At 50.4% G+C, this 20,832-nt stretch overlaps 1 protein-coding gene across 3 annotated transcripts in view; it reads right to left on the reverse strand.

Moving 5' to 3' along the window:
• The window catches only part of ZNF618 (zinc finger protein 618), a 178,238-nt gene that overhangs the window by 53,648 nt on the left and 103,758 nt on the right, over positions 1 to 20,832 (reverse strand). For 2 of the 3 annotated variants that reach the window (XM_023223774.1, XM_023223775.1), the window contains exon 3: positions 12,416 to 12,675. In XM_023223774.1, the coding sequence (XP_023079542.1) occupies positions 12,416 to 12,675 (260 nt within the window). Of the gene's footprint in view, positions 1 to 2,476; positions 2,573 to 12,415; positions 12,676 to 20,832 lie in introns of all 3 variants that reach the window. The other variant, XM_023223776.1, reaches the window with a different exon arrangement.

Genomic DNA, 20,832 nt, shown 5'->3' on the forward strand with positions numbered 1-20,832 from the left:
GATGGGAGAGGCAGACCTGGGATAAGAGTCTTAACTCTGCCATTTACTGGCTGGGCCTCAATTTCCTCCTGGGAAAAATGTGGATGATTCAAGCGTGTTGGTGTGAAGACTGAGTATGCATGAACAGTGTTCCCAGCACAAGACCAGACCCTCCGTGAAGGTGAAGCTCATTAACTCCTACTCCCTTAGTCTTGCCTGGAAGCAGAGGCCCATTTCCTGGGTGTGTACCCGAGGCATAAGGTGAAGGCAGAAGAGCACTGGATGTGGAGTCTGAAGCCTAGTTCAGCTCTGCTATCCCTTAGCTCAGGGGGGGTCCAACCTTTTGGTTTCCCTGGGTCACACCGGAAGAAGAATTGTCTTGGGCCACACATAAAACACATTAACACAAACGATGGCTGATGAGCAAAAAAAAAAACACAAATCACAAATCACAAAAAAAACTCATAAAGTTTTAAGAAAATTTACAACTTTGTGTTGGGCTGCATTCAAAGCCATCCTGGGCCACATGCGGTCACGGGCCGTGGGTTGTACAAGCTTGCCTTGTCTGTTCGATCTCGGACACATCCCTTTACCTGTCCGAGCCTCTGTTTCCCCACCTGCAACACCGGACTCTGATTCCTACAATTCATGACTGAGGTCCGTATCAACGAGGTTCATCGTGTGAACCGGCTGGCACACCACAGGTACTAAGGAACAGGAGAAGGTGCCACCGGTACTACTGTGGGTCACTCCAGGGGCCGCTGTCATCCCAACGCCAGCGTGGGATTTAGTAGTCTGTTATTTAGTGGTTTGTATGTGTATTACCCTTGTCACGCAGGGAAAAATACAATCACGTGGAGGGCAAAGATCAGATTGCATACTTCTTTGTATTTAGCCCTATGATTGGCACACAGCGAGGGCTCCATAAATCCATGGTGTCTTGCTGTTGTACTCATCTGTCACTGGGTAATAATGCCTCCAACTCTCTTCCTGCTGCCTCCACCCACTCTTTAGCAGTTTCTGCCAATTCCCCTTCAACCAGTGAAGAATTTACGAGTGCCTGCAACGTGCCGGGCACTGAGGCCCCAGCAGTGAGCAAGGTGCGCTCCCTGTCCTCTGTCTAATAGGAAGCAGACAGGCCAGCTGGCACGGGGACAATGCAGGATGATGGCGTTAGGGCAGCAAGTGCAGGGCCCGGGGGCACAGAGGCAGGACCCTAGCCCAACTGCAGTGGGGGGCCCAAGTCAGTGGAGTAGATACTGTTTACAGCCAAGCCAAGTCCTGACTGGCAGGCAGTATGGAGTTTACCCCAAGCTGTGGGAGAGCTGAGGGCACATGCAGCCTTGACTGCAGGTGTCACTCCACAGAGGGAATCAACAGGGGCATGATGGCTCCTCAGCCTCTCCTCAGCTGGCTCCTGACCCCCAATGCAGAGTAAGACAGCCTGTCTAGAACACGGAGTCTCTGGACTGAGCACTGTGTGCTGGCAGCAGGAACCCTGAGCCTGCCCCTCATGCAGCGGAAAACCCAGAGCCCCGCCTGCCCCTGCTCAGCCTAAAACCCAGGGCCCCGCCTGCCCCTCGCTCAGCCTAAAGCCCAGGGCCCCGCCTGCCTCTCACTCAGCCTAAAGCCCAGGACCCCACCTGTGCCTTGCTCAGTCTGACTCTGGGCTTCAGGTTCCCCTATGTGATGGGGCCAGAAAGGTGAGAGGTGGGGCATGGGGAGAGTTTACCAGAGTGGCAGCCCTCAGTGCAGCGATGCCAGCAAACCTGGGTGCAAACCCTGGCTCACCACATCCCAGCGGAGGGAGCCCTGGACAAGTCATGGAACGACCCACACCTCAGGTTTCCTCTCTGTAACACTGCTCACCCCTTGCGGGGATGGGTTGTGAGCGACAACATGGTGGCTCCTTAGCACAGGGCCTGGTCCACAGCAGGCACATGACACAGGTCAGCTGCTATTACTAGCAGCATTTTCCAAAGTTTATTCTTTGGAACCCAACTTCCTGAATGCACCCCAGGAAAAAGAAGACCATGGCCAAGTAAGTATGAGGGAGACCTCATGGCGTGGCCTGTCCTGGGGAGGCCAGTGTACAGGAGCAGCCGCAGGCCCTGCGAAGTCCTGCAGGGAGAGAGGTCAACTACTGTTTAACCCAGGGTCTCCCAAACACATTTGGCTTGGAACCCTTTTGTCCCCTAGGCCTGTTTCAGAGTTGTGGCCCATAGGAAGTGCTGCCAAAATGCTCTGGACATTCTAGGCATCCAGATTTCCACGTGCTCTATCGTCCCTCCAGTAGTCCAGTACTGGAGTCCAGGGTCCCAGGGCAGGCTCAGATTTGCTCATGTGTAGCCAGGACAGGGGATGAAGAAGGTGGCCCCTCTTGATCCTGAGATGCTAGCAGGGCCTGCTTACTCAGTCTGTAGCTGATGGCTGTGTCCAGCTGTGCCCCCACCCATACTGGCCCCGGATCAGGCACTACCCCTTGGCCATCACGTACCAGATGCATATCTCAATGCTTGGTCAAAAATCCAGGTCCCTGAATACCGGCTTCGCACAGATCCACCGTGGGGGCTGCCTTCGGGCGTTTTTCCATCTGAATTACGTAAGAAATCAGAAAGAGCCCTTAAAGTTGGAGAATGCCTGGAAGGTTAGGGAAGGGGCGAAGTTGGCTGCACTTTGAGAAGTGTGGACAAGATCACACTGCCTACCTCTTCATTAAAAACCTTGTGCTGGCCAAGGGGCATCCACGTGTTCCCCAGGGAGGCTGGCGCAGGGCACGGCAGAATATAGCAGCCATGGGCCAACAGCTCCCTGAATTCAATTTTGTGTTTTCTCTGTATTCTGATTCATCATATGATTAGAACACACAATTTCTACCCAAAAACCCTTCAGCAAAATGACCCTCCAAGGAGATGTGCCCCACGGGTGCAGTGCCCATGCATCCCCCTGGCCTGTGGCCACCACAGACCCAAACTGATGCAGTGGGGCAAGGAGGGCCTTCTTGGGGACTCAGCTCAGACAGTCCCCAGCCCCGATGCCTGACTCCCTGCGCAGCCCGCTCCCTCTTCTGTTCATCCCAGCCACTTTTTTCCTCTATGAACCATGGCTGTCACCATCACTGCCTGTCTGGGTTCACTTCATCTGCAATCTTTCCATGCAGACTGACCTCTGCCCCACTGCATGGGTAAGGAAGCAGAGGCTGGGGCAGCTGTGTGCAGCATCTCACTCAATTCACGTAGCCAGCTAGTGGGCTTGGGGTCCTGGCTCAGGGGCTTCTCATACCAGCTCAGTTCATCCTCACAATTACAGCAGGTAAAGGTGATTATTATCCCCATTTTTCAGGTGAGGAAAGTGAGAACCAGAGGGGCAACGCATAGCACCAGAGGTCGGTCAGATCTGATTTGCTCCCAAGCCACACAACTAGCCTCTTGGAAAGCACCATGAAGAAATGGTGCTTGTGGGCTGTGCGCGGTGCATCCCAGCATTTTGGGAGGCCAAGGCAGGCAGATCACTTGAGTTCATGAGTTCAAGACTAGCCTGGGCAAGACCCCCATCTCTACAGAAAATACAAAAATTAGCTGGGCATGGTGGAGCGCACCTGTAGTCCCAGCTACTTGGGAGGCTGAGGTGAGAGGAACACTTGAGCCCTGGAGGTTAAGGCTGCAGTGAGCTGTGATCATGCCACTGCACTCTAGCCTGGGCAACAGACTAAGACCCTATCTCGAAAAAAAGAAAGAAGGAAGAAAAAAGAAGAAGAAAGAAGAAAGAAGAGGAAGAGGAAGAAAGAAGGAGGAGAAGGAGAAGGAGAAAAAGAAGAAGAAGAAAGTGGGGGGGGGGGAGAGAGAGAGAGAGAGAGAGAGAGAACGAACCTTTACTAGGTCTCATTTCCATCCACCATCTTCCCAGAAGTCCTCATGAGGCTGGTAACTCAACTTCCATTGCAAGGATGAGCATAAGGTTCTAGCAGCTCGGCTAGTGGCTGGCAAGGAACTGAGTTCAAAATAGGCCTTGGGGATCCAGAGCCATGCTACTGCCACTACCCTAGGTCACCCGCTGGATGCCAAGCGAGCTGTGTGTTCCTTTCAGTCATGGCACTTTCCTTAAATGCTACAGGGGAGTAGAGTCCCCCACTATGTCTAGTGCTGCCATACGACTCCCAAGAGTACCCTATTGAAAGCCCTGGGACTGCTGCCAGGGATGGCTGGCAGGGCTTGCCAGCACACAGGAGGCAGGAGCGGACTTTTCCTCTCCCCATTCCTGCTTTCACAAGTGATGCAACAGTTGCCATCCCAACAAATCCGAGTTCACTGCTCCCATTGAGCACTTTCCCTAAACACCTGGCTTAGCTCCCTTCCAGAGCATCAGACAGATCAGGTGAGGCCAGCGGGTCTAGTTCCTGAGGTCACAGAGGGAGACTCTGGGAAGATGCCTAAGAGAGGACGCAGGCTTCTGAGAAAGAATGTAGGGTAGCAACCCTTTGCACCCAGCCAGGTCTAGAGAAGCTCAGACACCTTTCATAATACACAAAATGTGACAAGACAGAAATCCAAAGCCGGTGAATGAGAGAAGAAAAACACAAGGGTAGGGACAGCAGGCTGCCTCCTTACAATGGACAGTCCCATATTTAACTCGGAGAGTCTCGGGAGCTGCTATTCAGAGAACAAATGCTCAGGAGTGTGTGCAGCCCTCTCTGTTCAAACATGCAACAGGAGCTGGGTGGGTCCAGGGCTTGCCGAAGGACAGGGGATCCGAACAGGGAAGGCATGGACAAGTGGGTTTCCTGAGGCTCTGGGGCTTGGCCTCAAACCAAATGTCCTCTGGAGCAGGGTCTTCCGAGTGAAGCACAAATCTCCCGGGGGTGTGTGGCGGCTGCTCAAGGGGTAAGTAGGTCCACGCAGCCTTAAGAGAATCACCAGCTTCTAAATGTGTTCCTTCCTAACATCAATGTGCCAGAGAACCTGGCAGGTGGGAGGCTCCACTTGCCAGTTCTTCCTACTCTCACCTTCACCCTTGTGCCATGTTACAAACAAAAGACGATTCTTTCACCCACCCCTAATCCTACCGTGGTGGCTGCCCTAAGAGATGAGAACCTTGGGGCTCCAAGCAAAGAGGAGACCCTACAATACCGGTATTGGGCTCAGAAAGTGAGTGGATCTAATGACTAGGAACAACTCCTTTTTCAAATCGGGTGATTTCCAGTTCTCTCCTCTCAACAAAATTAAAGGAGGATCTAATGGAGTTGTCAGCGAAGAGACCATTAAAAATATTGTCTGATGATAGACCCCTGTATGATTTCTGGCATACAACTTGGAAGGAATTCAAAGAATTGAGTGACACTGCTAAAACAAAACTCTATCCCCTGCCAGCTACTTATTTATGTGACTGAGCTTTCTAAGCACTTAGACCTACAAAAACCAAAAGATAGGAATTAAATTAATGCCGAATCTTGTCTCCTCCTAGCAATAAGAAATATTAATTCACAGATACATGAGCCAATTGAGAAAGAAATGAAGCCCTATCCATTTCATTAAGAGATGCGTTTTTAATAATTTTTTACTTTCACATTTACTATTTACCTAAATTTGTTTTTGATGAATTGTATGCTAATAACAACTCAATCTGGAAAAAAAAAGTTGGAGAATGTACAGCTTTATGATCCCAGGAATTTTTTTTTTCAGAAATTTCAATTTCAATTTATGTACATCTTGCTATGGCATATGAGTGCGAAACAGTGATCAATAAAAGACTTTCAAGCATAAAAAATATATTTTACATTAGGATAAAACCCTGTGGGGGCAGTGGACTGGAAATATGAGCTCATGGAGAAAAAGGAAAGATGTAAAATTTCTGACTCTTAAAGATAGGCTTGTTCATATGTTTTTGAAGTGATGATGGCGGATATCAAATAGCGGTAGTGTTTGGATTCCCTTGGATACATTTTGAAAATTGGTTCACAGTTTTGTTTCCAAAATGCCACCTTTTTTTTTTCTTTTTACACAATATCCTGGAAATTATATCCTTTGCAATGATTTAAACTTTGAATAAAAATGTTAGCTGTCAACTCAAACTTGTGAAAAAGAATATAGTTTTCAAAATTCTTTCAGGAAGTATTGAGCAAAAACAAATGTTTGAGAACCTTGGCTTTTTAGGTTCTTATCACTCTAGAGGTAACCCCAGAGGTATCAATGTCCTGAGGTTTCAGCTAATAGTAGTGGTACTGGTTTTACGTTTTTTGTCCCCTGTTAAAAACACTTGCATACCTATTATTTCACTCTGCCCTCAACAATTCTACTGGAAAGAGGGGCAGACTTTTATTCTACCTACTGACCACTCAAGACACAGTGGCTTAGAGAAGTTAAGGAGCTTATCCAGGGCCCCACAGTAGGGTAAACCCTGGGCTCTTGACTTACAGCCCAGGGGCCCTTTCTAACAGGGACCCTCCAACCCTTCAGACCACAAGAGGAAGCGTCAGTAGCAGAGACAGGACACGCCTGGGAGGGTGGCCAGAACTCCTCCTTTCGGAGTGGCTGCAGCAAAGAGCTGAGTGTTGGTTCTGGCAGGCTCTTGTGTGAGGCCCTGCCAACAACCTATTGAAACAGGAAACTAACTATCAGCTGGCACGATGAAGCAAGACCTGGCACCTACGCTGCCTGGGTCTGTCACAGGCTGAAACCCACGTGGCTGTGTCTGAATGACTGTCAAGCTCTTCTGCTGCTACTTCCCGCGTCATAGCCTGGCTGCTGCCTCCTGGCTGGAGCTCCTTCCTCCTCTTTCCCTGGCTCCCTGGCTGCCCGATGAGTGTGAGAACACCTCTGTACCTTGGTCCTGAAAGCGTGCTGACTAGAAACATCCTTGCAGATTCCAGTCTCCCATCTATCTCATCCTTGACTCCCCATCCTGCACTCTGTCCAGTGACCCTCCCTGATCACCTATGTCAGGACGGGGAACTCACTCCCTCACAGGCTTATGTCCAGTTACCAAACAGTTCCCATGATCACACGAAGTCCTTCCTTTTACCGAGTTGAAATCCCCTCCTGGAGACTTCTCCGTATTGGCTGGGACACCCTGGAATGTGTCTGCTCCATGTGCCCCTTGCAAAATGCTGTAAGTTGTGAATATTTAGATTCCATCACCCCCCGCTTCATGCCTCCATTATCCCCAGTGTCCTCCCAACCCAGGACAAACAGCCCTTAGCTTCTCCATGGGCCTTCTCTCCACACTGAGCTAACTCTCTGGGGGAATAACCCAGTTGGTCCCTGTCCCTCATCTGAAGAGGAGTCAAGTCCAGGCCACTCGTTCCCTCCACGGTCTCCTGCACTGCTACTGAGGAAGCTCATTAAGTCTCAGGTCTCCGGGCCCCTACTGTTCTCCCTGGACTCCCTCGTTAGTAACCACCTTCGGATTAAGGACCCGTGGTTTCACAACATGGGAAAGAGCACCCACAGCTGGACAGCACACCTGGACCACCATCATGGGATGCGGGCACCCTTCTCTCTCAGAGCCAGGAAACAGTCTACGGGCTGGATGCCCTGATTCATCAAGAAGAATGGCAAGTAGGTTTCCACTTCTAATTTTTCAATTCTAGCTGACTGGCAGAGACCTTTTGGTGTACTGTGTTGAGAAGGATTCTGAGGTGCATCGTTGGACAATGTACAGTAATCAATTTGCAGTGTCTGCCATGAACATGGGATTGCCAAGAACCTGGAGCGAGGCTGGGTGAGTGAAGTAATCAGGAGGCCCTTGGCACCACAGGAGCAATGGCAGTGCCTTGTGTTTACTACTTCTCCTAGAGGACCCCCTAGAACCTCAAGTGTGGTCCGCCCTTCCTTCTTAGGGCTGCCATACAGAGCTGTTCATACAGCCTGTCAGGTGGGTGCAGGCGTCTGTCAACTTCCTTTCTTTCATTTCTGCTTTTATCCAACAAAGTTATGAAGTTTAGTATCTATCATCTCTGCTGTTCTTGCTATAAAAGGAAGCTCTTGGTCTTGCCCCCAAATCCCACACCAGCTCCAACGGCGGTGACTTTCTTTCTCCGAGTGAGAGACGCCCTTCTCAGCACAGGGAATTCTCTGGGCAGCAGGGAAGCAGCAGCAACCACTGCGAACTTGGCAGACATCCTCCTGGGCACTGATGCCCCTCCTGACGCCAGCAGGAGAAGCTGCCAAATGCCATCTGCGTGTCCATGACCCAGGCCCCTCCACGGGAAGTGCCTTGGATAATGTTTGTGTCACTGGGAACATTGTTTGTCTGATGGCTATTAAAGGGCCAGTGTGGACTTGGGGAGGCTCCCTCATGGGGCAGCACTGGGTGACTGAACAGGAACACTATTCTACTCAGCCACAGAGCCCGTCTCCGAGCCCAGAGCGGGGTGGGTGAGCGAAGTACACAGGAGGCCCTCGGCACCACAGCACCCAACAGTCCCCTGCCAAGTGCCCCAGGAACACGTTAACTCCCCCATGCCCGGTGACCAGGACAACGAATGCACACTGCAGCAGGAGCTCACTTAAAGATACAGCTCTAACCAGCATCCCACTCCAGCCAGGTCCCTGGGAGAGCTTTCCCTCCTTGATATACTTTCAGAAGCAGGTGGGAGGCAGGTGTTGTGAGGTGGAGTGGGCCCTTCATGACCTGAAAGAAAATGTCACCAGCTTGCTGGGTGACCCTGGGCAACTCCCATCCTTTCCTCAGGCCTTGTCTGCCCCTCTATAAAATAAGGAGGTCAGGGGTACCAAATTGACAGCATGCACAGCTTCACTGCCCACCTCTACATCCAGGGCAGACATCAACAATCAATCATGCCACCCTTTAGAATCCTCAACAGAGAACTCGTTACAGCCAGTAGCAACTGCTTGGGCTTAACCCACAAGTTAAAATCTACTTGCCATCTTGAGATGAGAAGAGTTCAAAAGGTTCAACTCTAACACTGATTTTGTTTTTAAATGCCTTTCTTTCCTGGTGATGAGGCCAAGCCAGCTTCCTCTGAGCCTGACCCTTGGAAGAAAACCCCCATCCCTAGGCAGGAGAGCCTGCCTTCCAGCATGCAAGATGAGCTGCCATGACAGCAGGGAGCACTCTGGCCCTGCTTCTGTAGGGCTGACCATGGCAGTTCCATACGTCACTTGTCACTGGGGCTTCTAAACCTTTTTCACAAGGGTCTGCCCAAAGCAGATTACTCAAAAGTTCACAAGATCCTCAAAGTCCCTGAACTGGAGGGAAGCAGCACTAGAAGGAACACCAAGGTCCAGACAGGTTTCCCAGTCCTCCCTAGTTTCTGCAGGGGAGAAAACTGAAGCCCACTTGGAACCTGTGTCTTCTAACACTTTATCCTGTGCCGACTTTCTTCCCTATCCCATCGTTTCAATATATCACACTGGCTTACTTAGATGGGAAAAAGCAGAAACAATGACTATTCCTTCCTCTTGAAGAGGCATTTTATACTATTAATATTAGTACTACTGAGAATACTACCTAATTGTTTACTAAGCAGTGTTGAGCACTTCACATATATGATCCCATTGAATATTCAGATAGCCTGATGATTTCGTAACTGTAAGAACTGAGACAGACAGGGCCCGAGATAGCACACCTATTAAGTCATGGAGCCTGGATTCACTCCCAGTCCAAGGATTCCAGCTCATTCTTCTCAGGCAACACTGTTTTCTTCCACTGCTACCTTGGATGGCAACTCCCATGAGGTGGCTGGGACAGGGACCATGCCTCATTTAACACAGGAGGACCCTAAGGCACAGTGAGGCCAAGGATCCTGCTGCTGAGCAGCAGCTGAGCTGGAAATCAGCGACGGTGGCTGGCATGAGGCTCATGGGCCCTGGGGCTCTCACTGTGCAGGCAGCTGGCCTAAGGAAGATTCCCAGCATTTTCCTGACCTAGCTGCCCAAGGCTTTCCCCACTGAATCCAGAATGCTGGCTCTATCCCAGGATTCAGATTCAGCCACCCTTCACTGGGCATCTCCTGGTGAAGGGCAGGAACAGCTACTGGGTCTAATGAGTCTTAACACACACACACACCAAAGAGAGCAAGGGCAGGTCTTCTCCATTAACTAACAAATCCACCAGTGATTAACACAGTCCCTGGCCTCAGGGAGTGAATACTGACAGAGGAACATCAGTGCAGGCCCTTGAAAAGACTCTCTCTCATTCAATACTGGCCTAAGTCACTCCCGCTCCTCCCCAAACATCCCTGGTTCACCCCTATTCCATCACATGGGAGGACGGCATTTCCCAGCCTCTTTGAGGTTGGGTGGGGCCGTGTGACTAGTTACGGCCAATGACTGTGAGCGGAATTAACACGTCTCTCTCTGGCTGCAGTAGGTAATTGCCAGCGTAAGTCCCTCCACAGCGCGCTTTCCCTCTGTCGCTTGGCTGGCGGCATTCTACATGACGGCTTTTTGTCTGGGACCAGAGGGGAGCAGAGCTCCCTCTTGATCCACAGTGGACATGTAGTGTGAACAGGAAATAAACTGCTGTGGTTTTGAGCTACTAAGGTATCTTGTACCTTTCAGGATCTTTTGTTACTGCAGTATAACCTAGCCCCACCATGACAGCTGCAGCACCAGTGTCAAAGTCACCACTCCCAGAAACCAATACTTCGGTATTGTGGAGTGGAAGCAGGGAACAGGGAGACGTAAATCAGGCAGGTCCTGGAGCCCCAATCTCTAGGGGTTTCCACTTTCATGGAAGAGACAGGCACAGACAGGCCCCTCTAATCTAAAAACAAAGTAGAAAGTGCACCAACTAAGGAGCAGGGTAGAAACAGCCCACTCTCACCAGAAGAGATTAAGGAGGTCTTCTGGGAGGAGGTGGCACTGGAGTTCGTCTTAAAGGATAGGTTGGATTTGGGCAAGTGGAAACGGGGGAAGGCATTCCTGGGAGAGGCAACAGCATACACAAAGTACAGGAAGAGCAGACTACACTGGAATGAAAGGTCTGGGAAGACCAGAGGCAAGAAATGGGACTAGAAGGTTCCGGTTATGGAGGCTCTTAATGCTCTGGTCTCGACTCTAGAGACAGTAAGGAGTCCCAGGGTTATAAGCAGGGGAGCAACATGGTCGGTGTTCTGTTTTGGCCAAGGCCTCCTGGCAGCCAGGGCAGAGGGCAGGCAAGCTGCAAAAGCATGGCTGTTAGCAGGATGCTGCCATGACCCAGGTGGGGCTAAGATGGTCACAACCAGCAGGGAACAGCTGGGAAAGGGAGTTTGAGGATGATTCTCAGCAGTTGGGAAGAAATGGCACCAGGACTTCAGTCTAAACTTGCAGAAGTGAGGCCGTGGTGCCGCATACAGGATGTGCGCCAGGAAGGTGGAGGTACTTGGAAGTCAGTAGGAGGTGAGCCAGAGCTGGACCAGGAAAGTAGCAGAGGCCAGGGCAACAGCAGCACTTCTAAGAACACACTGAGCCTTGGAAACGTGGAGGAGGGTGTGGAGGGAAGCAGACATCTGGAGCCAGACCAGGCAAGGCCTCCACGCCAGGAGTGAGGACTTTATTTCACAGACCAGGGGTTGCAAACTTCTGCCCACAGGGACCCTGACCCACAGACACGTTTTGTTTGGCGGATTTCAAAAGGTCAGTTGGCTGCCAACATTTAAAGCCAAAAGAATTCCCATCAAAATGTTCATTTCTGGCGTGTGATTTGTCCAGAGATGTGGCAACGCTGAGCCATATCCCCACCCAGCAACCGTCAGTGCAGCAGCTGAGCGGCCGCCGCCCTCCACACACACAGCGTGTGTTCTCTGACTGGACACGGTCCTCACCACCTGTCCTGTTGGCTCATCTCTACTTACGCTAAATAAACATATTTGTTGGGCCTCATGGGCATTTGAGTCTGTGAACCTGGCAGCAGTGCAGAGGGCCCCTGAGGGGTATCTCCTGGCGCATGCTAGAGACTGGAGGGAGAGAAATTGTTGCTAAGATGTGAGTTTCCACAGAGCTCCTCTGGGTCCGGCCCAGGCCAGAAGAGGCAGGGGAAGCGCCATCTGTCACCGATCCAATCCTGATGGGGTATCTGCTCTGAGCAGCACCGGCACTGGGATCTCCCTCCCTCCAGGAGGGAGAAAAGCAGAGAGGCATTTAGGACATTGAGCAGTAAGGGCTGTGTGAGACCCCCCAGGGGTATGGGAGCCCAGAGACAGACAAACGGATTCACTGGGCCCCCAGAAGGTTCCAGGCATTTGACTTAAACAGGGTATTGACGGATGGATAGGGTCGTGCTGCCGAGCAGAAAAGGAAGAGCTCTCCAGCCGGAAACTGCACAAGCAAAGGCAAGTCAAAGTAGCTGAGATCTCTCCCTGAATGCAGAGGGAAGCTAGCAAAGGTTCTCTCAGTCAGGAAGGGAGCAGAAGCACCAGGTCCCTGCTCCCCAGGACTCTGACTCCACGTTCCCATCCTGGTCTCCACCCTGACCACAGAGGCTGGAAACTCACCAAGGGTCTGCTGGTTGCGGACGCCGCCAATCACCACGCAGATTTCGGCAGGCACGTCGCTGGTCCCATCCTTGCCGACCGCCTTCTTCTCCTCCTTGGCCTCGCCCTGCCAGATCACCTCCTGGATGTAGTCATCGGGCAGCTCTGTCTTCACCTTCACCTCCGTCATCGTTCCTTGCTCGGCACTCAGCGAGGCCTCGGCTGGCACTGCTTCTGGGCCCTCCACCTTGGTGCTCTTCTGGCTGCGCTTCAAGCGCTCCCTGGAAAAGAAGAAAGTCCGTTCAATACTTTCTTCCTCCAGACTGACACAGGAGCCCACCAGTCCATGGCACCACAGGAACATGCCAGGCTGTGTGCATAGTGAATGCTAGGGTCCCCGGCCCCCTTAGCCTCCAACACAACCCCCATGGCTACCCATGAGGCTCCTCCAGGGAACCCTGAGGCTTCAAGAAACACAGTTTGAAAACCATGGAGCAAGAAAGGCTCCAATTCCACCCATTTTACAGTTGGGGAAGCTGAGGTCTCAAGAGGTCTAGATGTGCCCAGTTGCCTCACTTGCCACTTATTTGCTTGCAATTACCATGACTGGAGTTACAAGTGACCTAAAAGGGCACCTTCAGCTGGTTGAAATCAGTTCTTCTTAGACTTCAGTGTGCATACAGATTAGCTGGGGATCTTGAAAAACATGCAGGTTCTGGCTCAGCTGTTCTGCGGTAGGGCCTGAGATTCTGCATTTCTTTTCCTTTTTAGAGATGGGTCTCACTAGGTTGCAGAACACAAACTCCTGGGCTCAAGTGACCCTCCCACCTCAGCCTCCTGAGTGTTTGGGACTCCAGGCACCATGCCACCATGCCTCACTCAGAGATTCTGCATTTCTAACAAGCTCTCAGTTGAGGCTGCTGGGCCTCAAACTATGCTCTGGGCAGTAAGGGTTTCAGTGCTTTGATGTACGCAGTATCCAGTGCTATTCCGTTTGTTCCTAGGCAAGAAGGCTCGGGATCTTGTCCAGGCTCTTCCCTGCTCCTGTTTTACAAATGGGAAACGCCAATGCAAAAAGACTCACTGGGTTGAGATGTCACGGAGCCAACACTGGCATGGAGGGGGCTCTTTAAACATCGGAAAACATCCTCAAGGTAATGATGTCAGTTCTGAAGAGGGCAGGACGTGGGTCACTGAACGTCCTTTGTGAGGGGGACACTAAGGACTAAAGCAGAGCTGTGACTTGCTCAGGCCAGACATAAAATCGGGGATAGGCCCAGGAAGCCAGGTCCCTGCCATCCACTCCCGAAGCATCCTCCTTTCAACACAGCTGTCCATGTTATCATCCTAAGGACCCCACATCCTTCTGACAAGGGAAGCATCCTCATGACTGCTGTCTGTGAGGTGGGGAAGCTGAGGCGTGCACATACTGGGAAATCGAGTCATGTTCCAGGCCCAGAGACACTGCCCTGGCCATGCCAGCCCCTCCACTGCACCAGAGGAGAGTGTGGTCTGTGAATTTCAAGGCCCAGACTCAAGGCAGGGGATGCCAGCATTCCAACTGCAGCACAGCAGGGGCACTGGGCTGGGACTCAGGGACCCAGGCTCCAGTCCTCGGTCTACGACGGGCTTGCTGTGTGGCCTTGGGCAAGCCTTTTCTCTTCTTTGGGTTTCAGCAGCCCTGTTTATCACAGGAGCATGGGTTTAATCACATTTGCTGTCCTTCCCAGCTTCAGCTTTCATCCAAGGTGGAGAAAGGTTGGGAAACTGAGCAAAGATAGAGAGGGAAGTCCCCAGCTAATGAGGAAAGGATAGAGGAAAGCCATGGGGAGCTGCTATGGACTGAATTGTGTGCTCCTAATTCATATGGTGAAGTCCTAACCACCAGTGTGACTGGATCTGGAGAGAGGGTCTTTGGGAGATTAAGTGTGGTTAATGAGGTCACATGGGAGGAGCCATCATGAGGGGATTGGTGGCTTTGTAGGAATAGAAAGAGATTGCTCTCTCCTCCACGTGAGGACACAGTGAGAGGGTGACCCTCTGCAGCCAGGAGACAGCCCTCACCAGAACCCAACCGTGCTGGCAACCTAATCACAACCCGCAGCCTCCAGAACTGTGAGAAAATACATTTCTGTTGTTTAATTAAGCCTGTGGCATTAGGTATGGCATCCCACAGCATTCTGTTAACAGCAGCCCAAGATGACTCATACGGGAGGCTAGGACTCAGATGGACAGAACACGAGTGCAAAGGCATGCTGGGAAAATCAGTCAGGAGCAAGGGCTATCGTGCCAACCACTTCCTCGCTGTGGGCCTCCAGCCAGCCACCTAACCTCTGAGCCTTGGTTTCCCCATCTGCAAAATGGAGTTAACGGGGTTGTCATGTAGATTTTAATCAACGAACCCATGGTAAGTACTCAGCACAGTGCCCAGCCTGGAACTGCTCTCAAGACATGGTCACCATGACTATTGTTAATAATGACACATTGTTAGAGCTTCTTTGGCATCCAGTGGTGCCTCCTTCTCATGTGTCTGTCCCACCAGGGCCACCAGACACACCGCCTGAGCTTTTGCCCTTCTCCACGGTAAGAAAGTGTAAAACTGTATGATTCAATCGCCTCAGAATTCATTTCCTTAATTTACTTAAGAAACACTTAAACAGAGCATCCTATGTGCCTAGCACTGTTCTAACATACTAATTCCTTTCATCCTTAGAAATGACGCTGGGAAGGAAATCTTGGTACTTCCACCTTACAGTCTAGGAATTGTGGCACTGAGAGGTAAAATAACATACCAAAAGTCACGTGGGAGGAACAAGGTGGGACGGGGACCTGATGCAGGCAGCCTGGACCGGAAGAGAAAGTCACAGAGGGAAGCCTCCTCACCCACAGCCGAGGCTGCCCCACATCACCCACCCTTGACCTTCAGCATCCAGAACAGAGCCAAAACCAAGGTGCTTGTGGGTGAGCAGGAGGACATGAGGTTCCCTGGCTTTCCGAGCTGCTGCCACCTTTGTGGGAGATAATATCATGAGCAAGCGTCCCCCTGGTCCCTCAGAGGGACGCACAGCCCTGCGTAGCTGCAGGATACCACAGGGCAAAGAAGTCTCAAGTTCTGTGAGGCCTAAGACATAACTAGAACTGACAGGTCTAGCAAGTCACAAGGGGACAGCTGTGGCTTTAGAGAGAGAGGTGATTCCTGCTGCTGGCAAGAAAAGGGGACCCACTGGAGGTGGTGAGCTCCCGGTCACGAGAAGCACTGGAGCAGACTGGCTGATGGCCTGGCAGGAGTGAAATGGGCCAAGTACCAGATTTGGAAGTTGGATCATCCTAGGGTCAAATCTCAAAACTGCCAGTTGCAGGTTCCTACATAAGTGACTTGATTCCTCCAAGCCTCAGTCTTCACATCCATACAACGGGGCAAACACGGTACCTACCCCCACAGTGCTGTGATGTAAAACAAGGTAATGTCTATATGGGACCTAGAACAATAGCTACCAGTGGAGATGTTTTACTCTTATTTATCGTCTTTTTTATGGCGGGCAGGGGAGGGGCATGTGCAGAGGATGCAAGTTTATGTGGCGTAGGTGTTTAGCACATGGGCTGTGGAGTCAGACCAAAGAGGGTTTGAATGCCAGCTCTACCACTGTTCAGTAATGGGATACCGGCGGTGAGGGAGTGAGGACTTTGCCTAGTGCTGCAGAGGTGGTCATGCTGATGAAGCTGATAGTGAACGACGTGTATCCACATTCAATCTGGGGGGTAAAGAAAGCAGCTGACATTCCCATTTCCTAGCTAAGACTTCATGGGTGCTAATGGTCAGGGCCCTGAGGCTCACTGGGCAAAGAGATGGGAGGTGAGGAAACAGATGGGGCCCCCTGCACAGAATTCCCTTACCGGCTTTCTTCACAGCCAGTGTTCTGAAGCTCAGCCTGAGGCTTCGAAAGCACCTGACCATGCCATCTGAAAAGATTCAGTGTCCCTTCCTGCTCTCAAGTCCTCACCACCATCATGGTATCCTGGTAGGGGAAGGGAGGAGCTGTTGGAGTCAGGCAGGCTGGGTGGAACTCTCATCTGCCCACCCCGACACCCTGCAGCCCTGGGCAAGAGACTCCCTTCTCTGAGCCTCTGCTTCCTTGTCTGTTAAAGACAGACCATGACTCTTGCCAGCTGCGGGCGTGGGCAGAGTGGATTTCCATGAATGGCAGCTGCCATGATGATGACGACATTGGTTCGTGATGACATCCTCACCTCTGGGAAGCCTTCCTGGCTTGCTTGAGACACAGTCAGACTCCCTCTCTGAATGCCACATCTTCCTTGCACAGGTGACTCTGACAGCGATCCTCCCATTGTGTCCTAATGAACTCATCTTGGCTCGCTCGTCCCCTTCCCGAAATTCCAGTCTAGCTTTTAGTTCATCACCTCGTTGTATTTCCTTTGTAGCCCTGTTTCCTGAAAATACTTTGTACACTGGCTCACCAAACTGCACTTGTCCTAAGAGTAGGTGGGGCCCTCGGGAGTGTTGTGTGTCTCTTATTCCCAGCATCCAGTAGGCCTATGGTAGGTGCTCCATAAATAAAATATTTGCTGAATGACCAAAAGGATACTTGCCTTCTAGTAAGCAGGCACTGGGACGTACGCCTCCTAAGACTCCCTGGGGCCCACTGGAACAGCAGAGTATATCCTTGAGATGGGTTTCCAGAACGGATGGTCACCCATTTGCAACAGGGCCAGGCATGAACGCATCACAGGAAAGGCCCTCTCCAAAGGCACAGGGCGCGTAACAGAGTCGAAACTAGAACTTGCATCTCCAGACTCCCCATCCTTTGTCCTTTACACTGAACCACCAGAGTCTCAGGTCACTCGGAGTGCCCCTAATACCTGGAACTGAGAGTCAGGCACAGGGGAATGTCTTTCTCCAATGAAAAGGCAGCCTCTCCCTAGTTCTCGTACCCATACCTCCCACCCCAAACAAATCAGAGGTCACACTGGCAAATATAGCTGCAGTCAGATTCCTGACTGAGTTCACAGAAGATGGGGACCAGTGAGCCGCCCTCTATCGCCCACAGGCACAATAGCACATAACCATCCCCTCCCTTAAATGCAACGCCCCCAAGTCCTTGCCGTGATGAAGGCATGGGCAACTTCTTTCTCTTCCCCCTGACTTCTAGGCTTTAGATTTACAAGCCCAAATGTTGCTTTTCTCAAATGCTTTGCATTTAATTAGGTGTCCTAATAACAATGGAATCACAGAAGTACTTACATCACTTTGAATTAGTGGCGCGGCTCCTTCTAACTTCTTTAAAAAATTTTTTTCATATATCATTTTTTAAAATAGAGCTCATTATTTTAATTATATCCATTTAAATGTACAGTGGAGCCCTTGGATATTCTCAGCACGAATCATTAGGTATATTAGTGAAAAAGCACTCGGAATCTATCTACATGCTGACACTCCATAATCTATTCTATTTGTGTCGCTGTAAAATAGATTTATATATAGATAACTACAAAATAGTTGCTCAAGATATGCTATGAATTTTATATTTAACCCGAGTCACACTTCAACATAAAATCCAAAGTCAAGCATTAAAAGGCTATTTTTCAGTAAGTACATGCTATCCGTGGTCACTGGTTACTAATTGTGCAAGCTGACCAGGAGAGAAGCCAGACCAAGTGGATCTCTGCCCAAGAAGTTCCCTAAGAGTGCTGGCCTTTCTCTAAGGCAATGATTCTCAAAGTATGTTCCTTGAAGGTCTAGAGGTTCCATAGCAATGGCTCTTAGATGCACCCATGAGGCTGGAATGGGGACGGTAGTGTTGAGCAAGGCTCTGACTCCCCATCTTCAATACATAGAGCTTTGCTTTTTGCCTGATGTATACAGATTGAGGCCTCTTTCTCTCTGTGGTGGGGTTAGCGGTAGCTCCCTAAAAGATATGTACACGTCCTAATCTCCTGGATCTGTGAATATGATCTCATTTGAAAAAAGAGTCTTTGCAGATGCAATTAAGTGAAGGATCCTGAGATTAGGCTCATCCTTGGATTATCTGAGTGGTCTCTAAATGCACTAAGTGCTCTTATAAGACAAAGGGAGATTTAAGACAGACATAAGAGAAGTTACAGAGGAGAGAAGACAATGTGCCCAGAGAGGTAGAGCTGGAATGATGTGGCCACAAGTCAAGGAATGCTGATGGCCACCAGAAGCAGGCAGTGACAAAGATCAGATTTTCCCCTGGGGCTTTCAGAGAGAATCTGACTCTTCCAACACCTTGATTTCAGACTTCTAACCCCAAGGAGTGTATACACTTCTGTTGCAGTGAAGCAACAGGAGCGAAAGCAGCCATAGGCAACCAATACATGGTGTAACATGAAATTTGAAGAAACAGCTCCAAAGCAGTGAAGTTTGTAAATTACTATCTTCTACTACCCTTGGTTTTCTTCTGCTTGGTTGCTACTCGATCCTGCTACTGTGTCTGGCCAGGCCAATGTGCCTGCAGACTCTGCCAGCAGGGGAGGTTTAAGAAACAAACCAGTCTCTCTCTGTCTGGGTCTTACCTGATAGTTCTTCAAGGAACTCATGCCCACCTCATCACGCTTGGCATTGACAAGAGTCCCGTGGCTAGATGGGAAAACCGAGGCACAGAACAGGGCCTGGGTCTGTTTTATTCACGTCTGTATCCCCAGCCCTAGCACAATGCCTGGCCCACAGAAAGAACTCAGTGCACATAGGTGAAGGAAAGGCATGGCCAAGGTCACACAATTTTTAGTGATGAGCTTAGTCTGAAAACTTTTTGGCTCCTGTTCTGATACTGTTGCCACTAAAGCTTGCAGCCTAAGACAACACAACCAAGTAACTTACCAGTGGATCTGAGGCCCAAAGAGATGCCATTTCAAGCATGTCGGAGGAAAGTTCACGCTGATGCTAGGTGCCTGGGAGTATGGCGGCTTTGTTTCTGGGCATGATTTCCACATCATTCTGCCAATAATGCTGATGCTTAGAAGTTCTACCAAGTCACAGTAGATGTGAGCAGTGCTCAGCACCCTGGCCTTTAGTCCTATTTCTGCTGTTGATTCCCCGGGCTGGCTGCCCACTTTAAGACTCAGTTTTCCAATCTGCACGAGTGAACACGGATCAGAGACATCTAAGGCCTTTACACACGCCAGAACTTTACCCAGCAGGGCGTGTGTGTCTCCCTACACAGATGGGGAGCAAGGTGTACATCTACATCCCAAGGCTCAGCCTGAGGACCCCTGCTCTTCCTCCAAAGTGTGCCATTTACTCTCATACCTCACCCACCTTTAACAATGTTAAGGGTGGAAGAAAAAATCTCTAATCACAGTGTGTAAATAACGACTTGGTTAACTTCCCCTAGAATAAAACTTCACTCCTTGGGAATGAAAGTAAACTGCTCTCCAGCTGAGCTTAAATACACTCCCCATGAATGCACGCATGCATGGGATGTTAAATGCATTAACACACATCCAGACAGGACTCTGCCCACTGGCCAAGTCCTCCAACTCTACCCACTTCCCACCCACTGACTATATGAGTGCAAATGATTCTTATCTACTTGCCGATATCGGCAGGCTGGCTCCTTGGTAATACCTGTTCAGTCCAATAGGCTGTTGCCTCCACTACTCCACCAGAGGTTCTCTTTTCAAGATCTCCAGTGGCTGCCACACTGTTCAATCCAGTGGTCCCTTCTCAGTCCCCGTCGGACTTCCCCGTCGGACTCTGCCTCTAGTAGCAGCCTCTAACACAGCCACCCTCTCCTCCATCTAGCTGGTTGCTCACTTTGCTCTGTGCTCCCCTGGTGGACCTCTGGCCTTTTGGACATTCTTATCTCTTGTGCCGAATCATCTTCATCATTCCAGCTCTTACAAGTTGATATGCCCCAAGGATCAGTTCTAGAACCTCTTGCATTTTTACCCATTTCCTAAGATTACTCATTTCCTAAGTGATCTCATGGAGACTTGTACTTTTATTTCTTATTTATCTTTTTTTTTATTTTAATTTTTTTGAGAGACAGAGACTATGTTGCCCTTTCTATGTTGCCCAGACTGGCCTTGAACTCCTGGGCTCAAGCGGTCCTCCCACCTCAGCCCTCCAAGTAGCTGGGACTACACAGCTAGAATCTGAGTTTTAAACATTAACTATATGGTGCTGAATCCCAAATTGTATCTCCAGCTTGGACTGGTCCCCCCACCAAACTCCAGACCTACATAAAGCCCCAGCTGCTTGACACCTCCATCTGGACACCTAATAGGCACCTCATATTTAACAGGTCCAAAACCCTGCTGCTCCATCTCTTCTCCCAAGACAGGAAAACAATTCTGCCTCCTAGCCCAGCACTCTTCCGGCTAAAACCTGCAATCTAAGACAACACAATCAAATAACCACCATCATCTCCATTTCAGCTAATAGTAGCTAATAGTAATTC

This window comes from Piliocolobus tephrosceles, chromosome 14 (genome assembly GCF_002776525.5).
Source record: "Piliocolobus tephrosceles isolate RC106 chromosome 14, ASM277652v3, whole genome shotgun sequence".
NCBI lineage: Eukaryota > Metazoa > Chordata > Mammalia > Primates > Cercopithecidae > Piliocolobus > Piliocolobus tephrosceles.